Below are 14,894 nucleotides of genomic sequence, written 5' to 3' on the forward strand. Positions count from 1 at the left end.
TTTTTCAAGCTTCAAATCCTGTCTCTAAGGGGGACATAAAATTTTGGATATTAAAAGAATATAGAAAAGAGTTTGGGAGCAAACTGCTAGAATATCAGATACATGAGCTGCTAGAAAATAAAACCAGTTTACATACATGCTCCCAAAGGAGTTTTGGGTAACGGAGCTTTATTTCCCCATGCACCCTACTTCTCTCTCTTTCACAGAAAATGTTTCCTTAAAGCTGTGTTGGGGCAATAAAAGAGCCTGATCCTTCAGGCTTTATTCACATAAGTAGCCCCTACTAAAACAAGTAGCTTGAATGACTTCATTGGGACTACTCAGAAGAGTAAAGGTTGCAAGACTGAGCCCCCAAAAGATTTAAATTATCCACTATGCACCTGAAACTGCTCTGACTGAAGTTGATAGGTATAGCTGCTCAGTCAACCTTCTAGATCCACCTTTTTATGAGAATGATCAAATAACTCACACTATACAAGCTTCTAGGCCAAAAATAGCTTCTTTGGGTGCTGAAATATAACCAAAAAATGGAGTGAAGATGATGAGCTACTATATTGTGTACACTGTGATTGACCTGTAAATTATCTACCTGGTGTATTACTTCCAGTGGTATGGAAAGGCTGGACTAATTTCCTTTGTGTACACACACATAAAACACACCTGCATTGGGATAACAGATGATGTAGGCCGTCGTACACTTCCCAATTGTTTCAATGAAAGGCCTCATTTCCACTGCCCCTAATGCACAGTTTAAGCCAATACTGAAAAAATAAAAATTGCATTTATTCCTGGTTTAAAGCAAAAACAAAAACAACAAAGAAACACTGGTAACAATGGTACTCTCCCACTAGTAACAGAGTATGTCTGGTGAAGAAAGGAAGCAGATTTTATTTATCTCTATGTACAGTGTACAAAGTATCAAATGTGTTTCTGATACCTATGTTAAGGCTCCAGAACACTGTGTCTGTGTGATTTCTTTATACAGGAATTAGATACAGTGCTCCTGACAGCTAATTTCTTATTTCTTATCTGCTAAAAAAAACTAGTTTACAGGTGCCTAAGTAGCCCCTGAAATCAGTTAAACTTGCCCTCCACTACCAAACTCTGAAATGGCCCCCTACTTCCTTCCTGCCTGGTTCACATCTCCAGAGTGCAGCTCCCTGCCACGTGCCTGCTGCAGCTGCACATGCTCTGGCCCAGGCTGATCACACTAAGGTTTACAAACTGGTTGGGGCTCAGGAGCTGCACAGAGCCAACATTCATCCCCATTCCTGCCCACTGCCTCCTCCAGCTGCTGCTAAGGCCAGAGAACAGAACCCAAAGGTTTTGGGTGATGCCTCCTACAGTACCTGTGCTCAATTAATCCTCTCTAGCACGGAGGTCCCCTGCTCCAGATTGACCGTAGTGTGAGTTGTTATATTATGGCTCTGAGTCTCCAAATCTTCCAAATAGTCTACTTTACCGTGTGCAAATGGCTAAATATAAAATATAATCACAGAATCATAGAACTGGAAGGGAACCTCAAAAGATCATCTAGTCTAGTCGCCTGCACTCATGGCAGGACAAGTATTATCTAGACCATTCCTGACAGATGTTTGTCTAACCTGCTCTTAAAAATTTCCAATGACGGAGATTCCACAATCTCCCTAGGCAATTTATTCCAGTGCTTAACTACCCTGCACTGGAATAAATTGCCTAGGGAGGTTGTGGAATCTCCGTCATTGGAAATTTTTAAGAGCAGGTTAGACAAACATCTGTCAGGAATGGTCTAGATAATACTTGTCCTGCCATGAGTGCAGGCGACTACCCTGACAGTTAGGAAGTTTTTCCTAATGTCCAACTTAAACCTCCCTTGCTGCAATTTAAGCCCATAGCTTCTTGTCCGATCCTCAGAGGTTAAGAACAACAATTTTTCACCCTCTCCTTGCAATAATCTTTTATGTACTTGAGAACTGTTATGTCCCCTCTCAGTCTTCTCTTTTCCAGACTAAACAAACACAATTTTTTTCAATCTTCACTCATAGGTCATGTTTTCTAGACCTTCAGTCATTTTTGTTGCTCTTCTCTGGACTTTCTCCCATTTGTCCACATCTTTCCTGAAATGTGGTACCCAGAACGGGACACAGTACTCCAGTTGAGGCCTAAATAGCACGGAATAGAGCAGAATAATTAATTCTTGTGTCTTACTTACAACACTCTGGCTAATAAATCCCGGAATGACGTTCACTTTTTTTGCAACAGCATCACAGTGTTGACTCATATTTAGCTTACGGTCCACTATGACCCCCACATCCCTTTCCACAATACTCCTTCCTAGGCAGTCATTTCCCATTTTACGTGTGTGCAACTGATTGTTCCTTCTACTTTGCATTTGTCCTTAATGAATTTCATCCTATTTATTTCAGACAGTACACTCTCAGATTTAAAGTCATTAGCTATTGGAATTATTTAAATAATTTCCCACCAGAAGTTTGCAGTTGTTTATTGTTATTATTAGTTTGTTTATTTATTGGCTTAGGTTTTTTCCTGTTGATTTTCTGTGAACAAATGTTGCACCAGTGAGCTGACAAATATGAAGTTTAAAACCCAGTCTGTATATATTTTGAAAACACACCCTCTCCAGCGCTGCAAAGCGCCAGTGTGGTCAAAGCCCCAGCGCTGGGAGCACGGCTCCCAGCGCTGTACGTTATTCCCCACAGGGAGGTGGAGTACGGACAGCGCTGAGAGAGATCTCTCCCAGCGCTGGCGCTTTGACTACACTTAGCGCTTCAAAGCGCTGCTGTGGCAGCGCTTTGAAGTGCAAGTGTAGCCAAAGCCTGGAAAGTGACCATATATCTTGGCAACATTTGTACCTACTGCTTTCTACACTGTAGGTGTGAAAGTACAAGCAGATCCAAAATGCTATGATTTAATGAGAAAGAGGCACTGCCTTCTACTACAGGAAAAAATGGAGACAACAGAAAGATCAAAGAACTGCCTCAACCTGCCCAGTTAAGATACATTTTTCTTTGCTAAAACACTTAAAATTTGGAAGAAACTGAGTGCATCAGTTAAGGCTGTCCAGTGATAGCATTAAGCTTGTACAATTGAATTTACTCACCGGATACATCCTATGTCTCACTGATTTAGACGTAAGAACATAAGAATGGCCATACTGGGTCAGACCAAAGATCCGTCCAATCCAGTATCCTGTCTTCCAACAGTGGCCAATCATAGAATCACAGGGTTGGAAGGGACCTCAGGTGGTCATCTAATCCAACCCCCTGCTCAAAGCAGGACCAAACCCAACTAAATCATCCCAGCCAGGGCTTTGTCAAGCCTGACCTTAAAAACCTCTAAGGAAGGAGATTCCACCACCTCCCTAGGTAACCCATTCCAGTTCTTCACCACCCTATTAGTGAAAAAGTTTTTCCTAATGTCCAACCTAAACCTCCCCCTCTGCAACTTGAGACCATTACTCCTTGTTCTGTCAGGTGCCTCAGAGGGAATGAACAGAACAGGCAAACAAGTGATCCATCCTCTGTCGCCATTTCCAGCTTCTGGCCAACAGAAGCTAGAGACACCATCTCTGCCCATCCTGGCTAACAGCCATTGATGTACCAATCCCTCCATGAATTTATCTATTTTTTTAACCCTTTTAGAGTCTTGGCCTTCACAACATCCTCTGGCAAAGAGTTCCACAAGTTGACTGTGCAATGTGTGAAGAAATACTTCCTTTTGTTTAGTTTAAACCTGCTGCCTATCAATTTCATTTGGTGACCCCTAGTTTCTTGTGTTATGAGAAGGGGTAAGTAACACTTCCATATTCACTTTCTCCACACCAGTCATGATTTTATAGACCTCTATCATATCCCCCCTTAGTCATCTCTTTTCCAAGCTGAAAAGTCCCAGTCTTTTTAATCTCTCCTTATATGGAAGCTGTTCCATACCTCTATTTTCGTTGCCCTTTACTGAACCTTTTCCAATTCCAATACATCTTTTTTGAGATGGAGAGACCACATCTGCATGCAGATGTGGGCGTACCATGGACGTATATAGATGCAACACGATATTTTCTGTCTTATTATCTATCCCTTTCTTAATGATTCCCAAAATTCTGTTTGCTTTTTTGACAGCACTGCACATTGAGTGGGTGTTTTCAGAGAACTATCCACAATGACTCCAAGATCTATCTCAAGTGGTAACAGCTAATTTAGACCCCATCATTTTGTATGTATAGTTGGGATGATGTTTTCCATCATTACTTTGCATTTAACAACATTGATTTTCATCTGCCATTTTGTTGCCCAGTCACCCAATTTTGTGAGATCCCTGTGTAGCTCTTCGCAATCTGCTTTGGACTTAATTAACTTGAGTAGTTTTGTATCATCTGCAAATTTTGCCACCTCACTGTTTAAGCCTTTTTCCAGATCATCTATGAATAGGCTGAGTAGTACTGGTCCCAGTACAGACCCCTGAGGGACACCACTATTTACCTCTCTCCATTCTGAAAACTGACCATTTATTCCTACCCTTTGTTTCCTATCTTTTAACCAGTTACCAATCCATGAGAGAACCTTCCCTCTTATCCCATGACAGCTTACTTTGCTTAAGAGTCTTTGGTGAGGGACCTTGTCAAAGGCTTTCTGAAAATCTAAGTACAGACACCCCCCAGGTTACGCAAACCCGACTTATGCAAATCCGCACTTACGGAAAAAATTCTGTAAGCTAGAAATGTTTGTGTTGGGGGTGGGGGAGGGCACGTAATTGTTGGGTATACGTTTCCGACTTACGCAAAATTCAAGTTATGCAAGGCATTACGGAACGGAACGATGCGTAAATCAGGATGCATCTGTACATTATATCCACTGGATCACCCTTGTCCACATGCTTGTTGATCCCCTCAAAGAATTCTAGTAGATTGGTGAGGCATGATTTCCCTTTACAAAAACCATGTTGACTATTCCCCAATAAATTATGCTCATCTGTGTGTCTGACAATTCTGTTCTTTACTATAGTTTCAACCAGTTTGCCCGGTATTGAAGTCAGGCTTACTTGCCTGTAATTGCCAGGAATCACCTCTGAAGCCTTTTAAAAAAATTGTCACATTAGCTATCCTCCAGTCATTTGGTACAGAAGCTGATTTAAATGATAGGTTACAGACTACAATTAGTAGCTCTGCAATATCACATTTGAGTTCCTTCAGAACTCTTGAATACCATCTGGCCCTGGTGACTTATTACTTTTTAAATTTATCTATTTGTTCTAAAACCTCCTGTAATGACACCTCAGTCTGGGACAGTTCCTCAGATTTGTCATCTAAAAAGAGTGGCTCAGGTTTGGGAATCTCCCTCACATCCTCAGCCGTGAAGACAGATGCAAATAATTCATTTAGTTTCCCCGCAATGGCCTTATAGTCCTTGAGTGCTCCTTTAGACAACATTACAGCAGAGATCTTTCACATGCATAAGCTTCTTGAACAATTTCACCAGCATATTAGGCACAAATACTTTTTCTTTCAACATCAGATAGGCAAGTGCCACCCTTAGGGCCCTCTCCTGAATCCAAATAAAGCCAACATTCCTACACTGATGTCAAAGGGAATTTTGCATGCTCCAGCCATATAGAATAAGACCTTTAACACACTTTGTTCCCTGATCTCCCGTTCACACCAAGCCATGCTTCTAATGGACTACAAGTCACCCCGTCGTTGAAAAAGTCAGAGTGCTAAACTGACTGGCTCTTACATTGCTTCTGAGGGATAAAGGTAAAAGGCATATCAGCAGTAACTCCTAGTGCCTCAAGAGGGACACAAGCTACCCCAAAGGGATGGGAAGGAGACAGATCCATGGTTTTGTCCCAGCACCCCAATAGCCAACTGAAGTAGTCTGCCGCAGAGAGGGCTGTAGGGATGGTACAGTGTGCACACTCCCACGGAACTTCCCAGAGTTCAGGGGCAGCTCAGCTCTGGACCGGGTAGGAAAAATGTCAAATCAACTACTGTATGTGTCTTATGTGTACCTGGGTGGGAATTATGCAGGTAACTGCGAATCAGAGCAAAAGAATTTTCATGATGACTGTGCAATTACTAAGCAGTAACTATACAGGTAGTATATAAATCTCTGGGCTCCAGCTGGCTTCTAACAGCCAGAGAGTGGGGATCTGCATACTGTACAATTATTTTTCCATACTTGAACAATATGCAATGCCCCTTACTCTAACAGGTTGTGGTGTAAGAGCTGAGTGCGTAACTTTATAGCATTTCTGAACTCTGTTTGGCTTGGAGCATTCTATTTAAATATACCATAGGTTTCAAGGGAATCATTTTACAACCCCCCGCACTGATTTTTGTGTTTAAGCATGTACAGGTTATACACAGATAAGTCACTTATATGGACCCCCAGACACACATCATGCACTGTGGCACAGGGAATGTGTCATTACAAAGATGAGAAGACCATTTATTTTCATGATATAAGGAAAGGCTCAACAGTCAGGCTTGCTGAAGCGAAGTAAAGATAAGGATAGTTAATGAGGCCATCCATGCCAAACGTAGATAAATGCAATTGACTCTACACTCTTATGTCATGTTTGATTTATAAACTGGCAGCTCACTTTTTTTTTTCCCCCGCCAGGTTGTCTCTTCATCATAGCCAGCTGCATTTCCCTCTGCCTTATCTCAGCTCCATCTGTCTCTCAACACAGGCTCATCTGTCATTCTCTCTTTGCCTCACCTCAATGGCAAGATATTTTAAAGGCAACTAGTGTAATCAATGAATGAAAATATTTTGACACACTCACTGGATATACCATGTATCGGGTACCAAAACCATTTCTCCAGACCTTCTGAGGGGTTTACTCTCACAGCAGGAGCTGACATGAGGCTGGCATCATGTAATTTTTTTATTTTGAAAGTACGCCTATCGGATACCTGGAGCATGCTTACCCAATTTAAAGGCAAAACGTTGTACTTCCTGACCTATATCACCATCAAATCAGCTCAGCCCACTCCCCCAGCTCAGACAAAAGTCTGAGAAATTAAATTACCCTTTCACCACGCCCCAAAGCCAACAACCTTAGGCCAGAAGTTGGTGAAATTATTGCAGTTAGTATAAGCAGCAGCAGTTAGATTGCACCATTATCATGGCCACCCCTTCTCTTCCCCAGTTTGTTTGTTGTAGCCACCTGTTGTCTCTTGTCATAGGCTATGGTTGTAAAGCTCTTTGGGGCAGGAACACTCTGTGTGCAAAGCAGTTAGCTCATGAGAGCCTTGCTTCCCTGCATGTGGGCTTCTAAATGTGACCACAATACATATAAACAACAACAGGGCTCTGTCAGACCAAGGGAGGAAGCTAACCCCACATCTGAGAGCTGTTCACAGAGAATGCCCTGCCACCTATCAGCCATGCTGACAGTGCACAGAGCGAGAGTGTGTGTAAGATCCTTAATCAGGACCCAAACCAAAACAGCGACTTACACTTCAAACTCGTTACCCCAAATCGTACTCAGGAACAAACTGAAAGCATGTGCAGACATCCAAGAACGGGTATAATGTGCTCCCTACTGGGAGCACAACTAGACACAGACAGCCAGACTCATTTACACCCTTTTAGTAGCGTAAAGGGACCTTAAAGTGGGGTTAAATGCAACTCACTCTCATTTTAATGCTTTGTTTGCCATGGATACGTAAAGTGGCATTAGCGTAAATCGGAATCAGGCCCAGAGTATTGTATTAAATGTTGTTTAATACAGTCTTAGTTTCTGCTCCAGTGCGCCTTCTATCCTCCCTAGAGACACTAGAGTCATGAGCACCTTGTCTGAGGCTGAGATCTGTGCCAAGCATAGATCTCTAGGTAGTGACAGTGAGCGAATCAAGTAGCATCCTGTTCCAAGCAACTCCATATGTTACTTCTGAAGCACAGTCTGGTCTGGGAAAATGGATCCTCAAAGGGGGGGGGAGGAGGGGGAACATGTCAGAAAAGCTGGGTTCATTGTATGTTAGTGCAGTCTCACACTTCTGCACCACGGGATGACAGACTACTGTTTTTAAGTGGGATTTTGTTGTAAAAAACAAAGAATGGTTTGTCACAACATATACTAAGTACATGTCTAATAGCAAATGAAAATATTTAAAATTGCAGGAAAATTTTGCTAACTATAAGCAAATATTTTTTTGTGTAAATCTTTATGTAACTAGAGAAACAGGGAGAAAAGGATATAGAAAAGCACAAGGATGGGGGTGGGGGAAGAGGGGAAAGCATGGTTACATGCAGGGCTCGGTCTTATGCAGCTGCCAAATTTTACAGAACATAAGCTTTCATTTAAAAAAATTTCTAGCATTTATGTTTGCATGGAAAAGAATATATTTTTATTAAATAATCACCTAGAAGGATCAAGTATTTTTCAGAACAAATACACCTTTTTGAGAAAAAAATTAGTGAACATTTGGAATTCTGTAAAAAAATCAGGGAAAAGGATGCTGCAATGACATCTCATGACTTAGTCCTATGATCTGAGGGTATGTCTACACTACGGGATTATTCCGATTTTACAGAAACCGGTTTTTAAAAACAGATTGTATAAAGTCAAGTGCACGCGGCCACACTAAGCACATTAATTCGGCGGTGTGCATCCATGTACCGAGGCCAGTGTCGATTTCCGGAGCATTGCACTGTGGGTAGCTATCCCGTAGCTATCCCATAGTTCCCACAGTATCCCCGGCCCATTGGAATTCTGGGTTGAGATCCCACTGCATGATGGGGAAAAAAACAGTGTCGCGGGTGATTCTGGGTAAATGTCGTCACTCAATCCTTCCTCCGTGAAAGCAACAGCAGACAATCATTTCGCGCCCTTTTTCCCTGGATTGCCCTGGCAGATGCCATACCATGGTAACCATGCAGCCCGTTTAGTCTTGTGACACTGTCACCGTATATGTACTGGATGCTGCTGACAGACGCGGTACTGCAGTGCTACACAGCAGCATTCGTTTGCCTTTGCAAGGTAGCAGAGACGTTTACCATCCCTATTGCACCGTCTGCCATTGTAAATTGGCGATGAGATGATGGTTAGCCCAGGAAGGTTACCCTCCTCCCCCAACCTTCCTGGGCTACCGTGGCAATGTCCCCCCATTTGTGTGATGAAGTAATAAAGAATGCAGGAATAAGAAACACTGACTTTTTAGCGAGATAAAATGAGGGGGAGGCAGCCTCCAGCTGTTATGATAGTCCAGGGAGTACAGAATCTTCTTTAGACATGAAGGGGGGGGGGGGGGGTGGAGGGGAAGGCTGATGGAGCTCAGCCTCCAGCTGCTATGATGAGGACGGTTACCAAGCCTTCTGTACCGTCTGCCGGGAATGACCGGGAGTCATTTCCATTTTTACCCAGGCGTCCCTGGCCGACCTCACCAAGGCCAGCCAGGAGCACTCATGGGCTGATGACGACGATGGATACCAGTCATTTTGCACCGTCTGCCACCGGGAAGGGGATGGTGGTGTTCAGCGCTGCAGCACCCCGTCTACCAGCAGCATGCAGTAGACATAGGGTGACATTGAAAAAAGGCGAGAAACAATTTTTTTCCTTTTTCTTTTGGGGGGGGGGAAAAAGGGGGAAGGGTGTAAATTGAATACATACACCCTGAAACACCTGGGAAAATGTTTTTGACCCTTCAGGCATTGGGAGCTCAGACAAGAATGCAAATGCTTTTCAGAGACTGTGGGATAGCTGGAGTCCTCAGTACCCCCTCCCTCCCTTCATGAGCATCCATTTGCTTCTTTGGCTTTCCATTACGCTTATCACGCAGCACTGTGCTGAGTCCCTGCTGTGGACTCTGTATCATAGCCTGGAGATTTTTTCAAATGCTTTGGCATTTCGTCTTCTGTAACGGAGCTCAGATAGAACAGATTTGTCTCCCCATACAGCGATCAGATCCAGTATCTCCCGTACGGTCCATGCTGGAGCTCTTTTTGGATTTGGGACTGCATCGCCACCCGCACTGATCAGAGCTCCATGCTGGGCAAACAGGAAATGAAATTCAAAAGTTCACGGGGCTTTTCCTGTCTACCTGGCCAGTGCGTCCGAGTTCAGATTGCTTTCCAGAGCGGTCACAATGGTGCACTGTGGGATACCGTCCGGAGGCCAATACCGTCGAATTGTGGCCACACTAACCCTAATCCGACATGGCAATACCAATTTCAACGTTACTCCCCTCGTCGGGGAGTACAGAAATTGGTTTTAAGAGCCCTTTATATCGATATAAAGGGCTTCGTTGTGTGGATGGGTGCAGGGTTAAATCAGTTTAACGCTACTAAATTTGGTTTAAAACGCGTAGCGTAGACCAGGCCTGACACTGGAATCTCTTTTCTTGTTTCCTCCCTTTTTTTGTAACTATTATTTGTTTCCTCCATCATGTCTATCTAGGCCCAGTCTACTCCAGACATTAACTGTCTGAAAGTCTAGGCTTCAAACCCAAGCACAGCTTCTGAAATTAGTTTTAAAATAGTTTGGCCTTGTCTATATCAGACAAACTCCATTTTCCAATATGGTTCACAGTCCAGTGTGGATCAAGCCTGAGTTCACATATCATATGGGGCAAGGAAGGTAGAGAAGTGACTCTCTTCAGAGACAGAATAGAAAAGCAGCTTCATCGCTCTATACGAGAAAGTAGTTATTTCATTTCCTGCCTGCTTTTGAAGACTGATATCATGGGATTCACTTAGGTCCTGGCTACACTGGGTTCAGAACCACACCACTAGCATTTGAATATTATTGTGCTCATGGCCAGCTGTTAATTGCAGGGTTCTAGCACCATTTACCTTACCAGCATGGACAGGAACTTTATTAAGCTGCATACCAGTAATAAGGACTCATAAAAGAGGGGTATGCTACACCATGGTTCTCAGGAAAAATAATTCCTGGTCACACCTGACAGGAAAACCACATTACAATATGCCAGTGACATACATGGTTAAATATGGTGGCAGACAGCATGGTTAAGAATTTACTGGTGACAGGGCCTTACAAAAAACTTACCATTACCTTCTGGTCTTAGAATAATGGACTCAAGAAAGCACATTCTCTTACCAAAGTGGCTCACTGTGGGATACACTTATGACAAACGCCTCTCCTGTCTGGCCAGAGAGAGTGCGTCCACTCTTATCTACAATGGTTCCAGAAACCTAAAATAAAAAGGGGATGGGGAGGGGAGGGGGTGAGGATGGGAGAGAAGAACATGTTATTAATACTGCCCTCTCAAAAGCCAAAACAAGAAAGGCAACCCAACACTCATCATCACTTTGCACAGAAAATTTTTTTTTGATTTCCTGCTTTGGTTCAACCGTCCCAAATGTTCTAGCAAGTAGAAAGATAAACTTCTGACCAAAGAGCTTCTGAGGGTCACTGTGCTAACCTTTATTTTCATTAAATAAATATCCCTTGGGATGTACAATTTGTTGGCTGATGTTAACAGCTAAGGATCCTAACTATGATCACAGCCCTCATCCTTCCCTCACCATCAATAACTTCCACATTTATTATTATTTAAGCCCAATCCTGCACTGTGCAATGCACAAGCAGCTCCTTGGGCCCACATGGAATTTCCCTTAAGTCACAACACACAGCGGAATTAGGGACCTTAGATTGTAAGCTTTCTGGGGAAGGTACCTGACTTTCTTTTAAAAAACTTATCTGTGAAGGGCCATGAGAAAGTATGAAGCTTTACAAATAATAATGCTTTAACCTTAAATTCTCTTATAAGATATGGAGAGTAATGTTTTCCCACTGTCCTAAAGATCTCAAGACAAAAAAGGCAATTCTAGAAAACGTACTGACTTTTTGCATGTTATACTGTGTTTTGTTTTTAAAAAATGTACCCATGCCATCACCAATTGAGCTGCCACCTCAGTCTTGTTCAGGAACCGCACGTACAAACATTAGATCATTTTAGTTAAAGTTAGTAAAATGTTTTGTGCTTACAAATATTGGTCTGGGATCATACTCTTCCTCAAACAGTTTCTTGAGAGCAAAGAGAGCTGCCTGTTTAATAATAAAGGTTACAACAAGTTAATGAAGCTTGAATAGCCTTTTACACGGAACTTATCATACAACATTGCTAGAGATTCTGGAAGAACGTACTACATTCAAGGGCATTCCTTCACCCACAGAAACCTCTAGGTTTTCAAACATATTATAGTGGTATTAGCAGCTAGGCAGCCCAAGGCTCTTTTAGACCCAAAAAATCACATCAATGCACTTGCTAAAGATTTGTACGCTCTTATTCATCACTCACATCTACAGTATGTAGGATAACCAAGCTTTTAAAGTCTGTGTTACATACATCTACTATATACATCCAGAGTGTGAATGTAATGTGCACATATTTTGAAATGCATAACCCCTACATATGAATCCATTTAGTCCACAATAGTTTCCACAGAATTTCAACATAAGATGGGTCAGTAATATATAGGGAAAATTTCTGCCTTAGTCCCCACACAAGAATTTTTTATTCAGGCATTTAATAAAAGGTTCAAACCACTTCCAAGTTTTCCAAAAAGTCTCACCTTGGCATTGGCTGTATCAAATATGGTTTCTACTAACAAGATATCAACCCCTCCATCTAAGAGTCCTCTGGCTTGTTCTTGGTATGCTTCAACCAGCTCATCAAAAGCTGTAAATAAGAATTAGTTTAAGTGGTTTGTCTCATATCTTTAGCGAGAGACATCTTCCTGTAATGTATCATGAAAGGTAGAATAGAATTAAATTACAAATACTTACTGATGTTCCTATAGTCTGATCTTTCCACTGAGGGAGACACAGAGAGCGTCTTGTTTGTAGGACCCATAGCACCAGCTACAAATCGCCTACTCGCTAGACAAGGGAAGAAATGTCACGCATCAACTCTAGCCACCAAGTCATAATATTGTAACTATCTCTTAAGACATCATGGCAACGATGTAGATTTAACTCAGAGCCTCCTGTTCCAAAAGCACAAGTCCCTACCACTTGGGGTAGAGGAGAATCTAAATTAGCTTTGGATAGTTGAGTAGTTTTGATTCTATCCCATAAGGGTCAGTGGTATTTACAAACAATGCCACTGCAAGCCATCAATTCAGTTCAAGCTTTCTTTTAAGTACTCTGTTGCCTGCTCAGTTTTAAATGCACAGCACAGGGCCATAAAGAGAAATTCCAGTGCAATATAACAGATATTCTAATCACTACATTTAGTTATGAAGAACAGAGAACCACTACAAAAAAAAAAAGTGATGTTCCTTAATTCTTATATTTAAGAACTAAATCAGGGAGGTATTGTCTAGACAATCTAATGACAAGTTTATAAACAGAAAATGCAACTTGGTGTTAGAATGAGAGAAAAAACTTGAAAACTTCTAAATTACATTATCCCTTTATCAAGTGTTCTTGTTAGACAGGTAGGTCTCTACTAATCAGAGATGTAGATGAAGAGGTCATTTTCAGGAATGACTGCCCATTTAGGGCTGATGTTGTGAGCTACTGAGCACTTCCTGGCAGATGCTGGGTGAAATCAGACAGGTGGATTTCAGTGGGAGTTGGGGACCCCCAAGAATCACTCAGCACCTTGTGAAAGAACCAGAGTACCATTTTGCATATTTAAATAGCTTATAAGTCACTCATGCATTAGGCTTCTCTTGGAAGACAACTTTCAGCATCACTGCTCCCAGATGCAACCAACTGCACCAACCCAAGTCACAATATTTCAAAGCTTGTAACGAGACAATAGAACATATAGAAGGGAATGTTTGAATACAAAGAGGAAAAAAAACAAACCAACAACATTCACCTGTCTGAGCAGTCACATCATCAGCTGCTTTTCTGGCCACCTGTGCTGAGACTTTGTTTAACTGATAAACCTGGAACAATGACAGCCAAATTACTGTGTGCTAACAGACAAGGCTTATTCTGTACATTAAAGGTAGGTCTATACTACCCGCAGGATCGGCAGGCAGTGATCAATCCAGCAGGGGTCGATTTATCACATCTAGTCTAGACTCGATAAATCAACCCCCAAGCACTCTCCCTTCAACTCCTGTACTCCACCACCACTAAAAGCGCAGGCAGAGTCGACTGGCGAGCGGAATCAGTCAACTCACCGTAGTGAAAACACCATGGTGAGTATGTCTAAGTACGTCAACTTCAGCTACGTTATTCACGTAGCTGAACTTGCGTAACTTAGATCGATCCCCCCCTCAGTGTAGACCACGCCTATGTCTCTTCTATGAAGAAAACTAGCAAAGAAACTTACAAGAGTCACCCTCTTCTATAGCAGCGTGCAGTGCATTCTAAGTGCTCTATAGGCCAGACAAACACATGAAAGCATTACAGCAAAACTTAAAAAAAACACTCTGGGGTACCCCCAGCATGAAGAATTGCTTTGTTCCATGAAGCTCAGAAAGTAAACTGTAGTGATGTGATTATATGATGGATACCATTCTACTACATGTCTGTGCCTAAAACTGCTATTATAAAATTAAACAATGGCAAAGAGACTAATGGCCAGTTCTGTAAGATACTGAGCACCCTCAACTCCCGCTGAAGTTAGTGGGAGCTGTCACCTTGAAGGAAGGGGCCTTATGAAGGTAAATTTAGCTTATCGGGAACATCAGTTCTGATTTAGATGGCATGTTTCCAAGTATTGTCGGGCCATCTGCTGAGATTAATTTTAAAATGATGTGACCCACATCGACAGGCAACACAAACCTGATCTTAAGAAAGTTCTAAGCACTGCAGCAAAACTCTATTGCAAGAAGGACAGACCTCTGTGCCAAAGAATTAAATATACATACAACGTTAAGGGACAAAACATTTCCATTTTGGCACCATCTTGTGAAACTGGAAGCACTGAAGCAGAATGTTCTTGTTCACAGAATGAGACTCTTCTGAGA

General features: G+C 42.2%; 1 protein-coding gene across 4 annotated transcripts in view; it reads right to left on the minus strand.

Annotated features, from left to right (window-relative positions):
• MTR (5-methyltetrahydrofolate-homocysteine methyltransferase) overlaps nucleotides 1-14,894 on the minus strand; it is an 85,328-nt gene that overhangs the window by 53,209 nt on the left and 17,225 nt on the right. For all 4 annotated transcript variants that reach the window (XM_039531292.1, XM_039531289.1, XM_039531291.1 and 1 more), the window contains 6 exons: nucleotides 13,793-13,862; nucleotides 12,751-12,843; nucleotides 12,537-12,643; nucleotides 11,950-12,009; nucleotides 11,059-11,153; nucleotides 661-761 (listed from right to left, as the gene is read on the minus strand). In XM_039531292.1, coding sequence (XP_039387226.1) covers nucleotides 661-761; nucleotides 11,059-11,153; nucleotides 11,950-12,009; nucleotides 12,537-12,643; nucleotides 12,751-12,843; nucleotides 13,793-13,862 — 526 coding nt within the window. The remainder of the gene's footprint in view (nucleotides 1-660; nucleotides 762-11,058; nucleotides 11,154-11,949; nucleotides 12,010-12,536; nucleotides 12,644-12,750; nucleotides 12,844-13,792; nucleotides 13,863-14,894) is intronic.

The sequence above is a fragment of the Mauremys reevesii genome, linkage group 3 (assembly GCF_016161935.1).
Source record: "Mauremys reevesii isolate NIE-2019 linkage group 3, ASM1616193v1, whole genome shotgun sequence".
Taxonomy (NCBI): domain Eukaryota; kingdom Metazoa; phylum Chordata; order Testudines; family Geoemydidae; genus Mauremys; species Mauremys reevesii.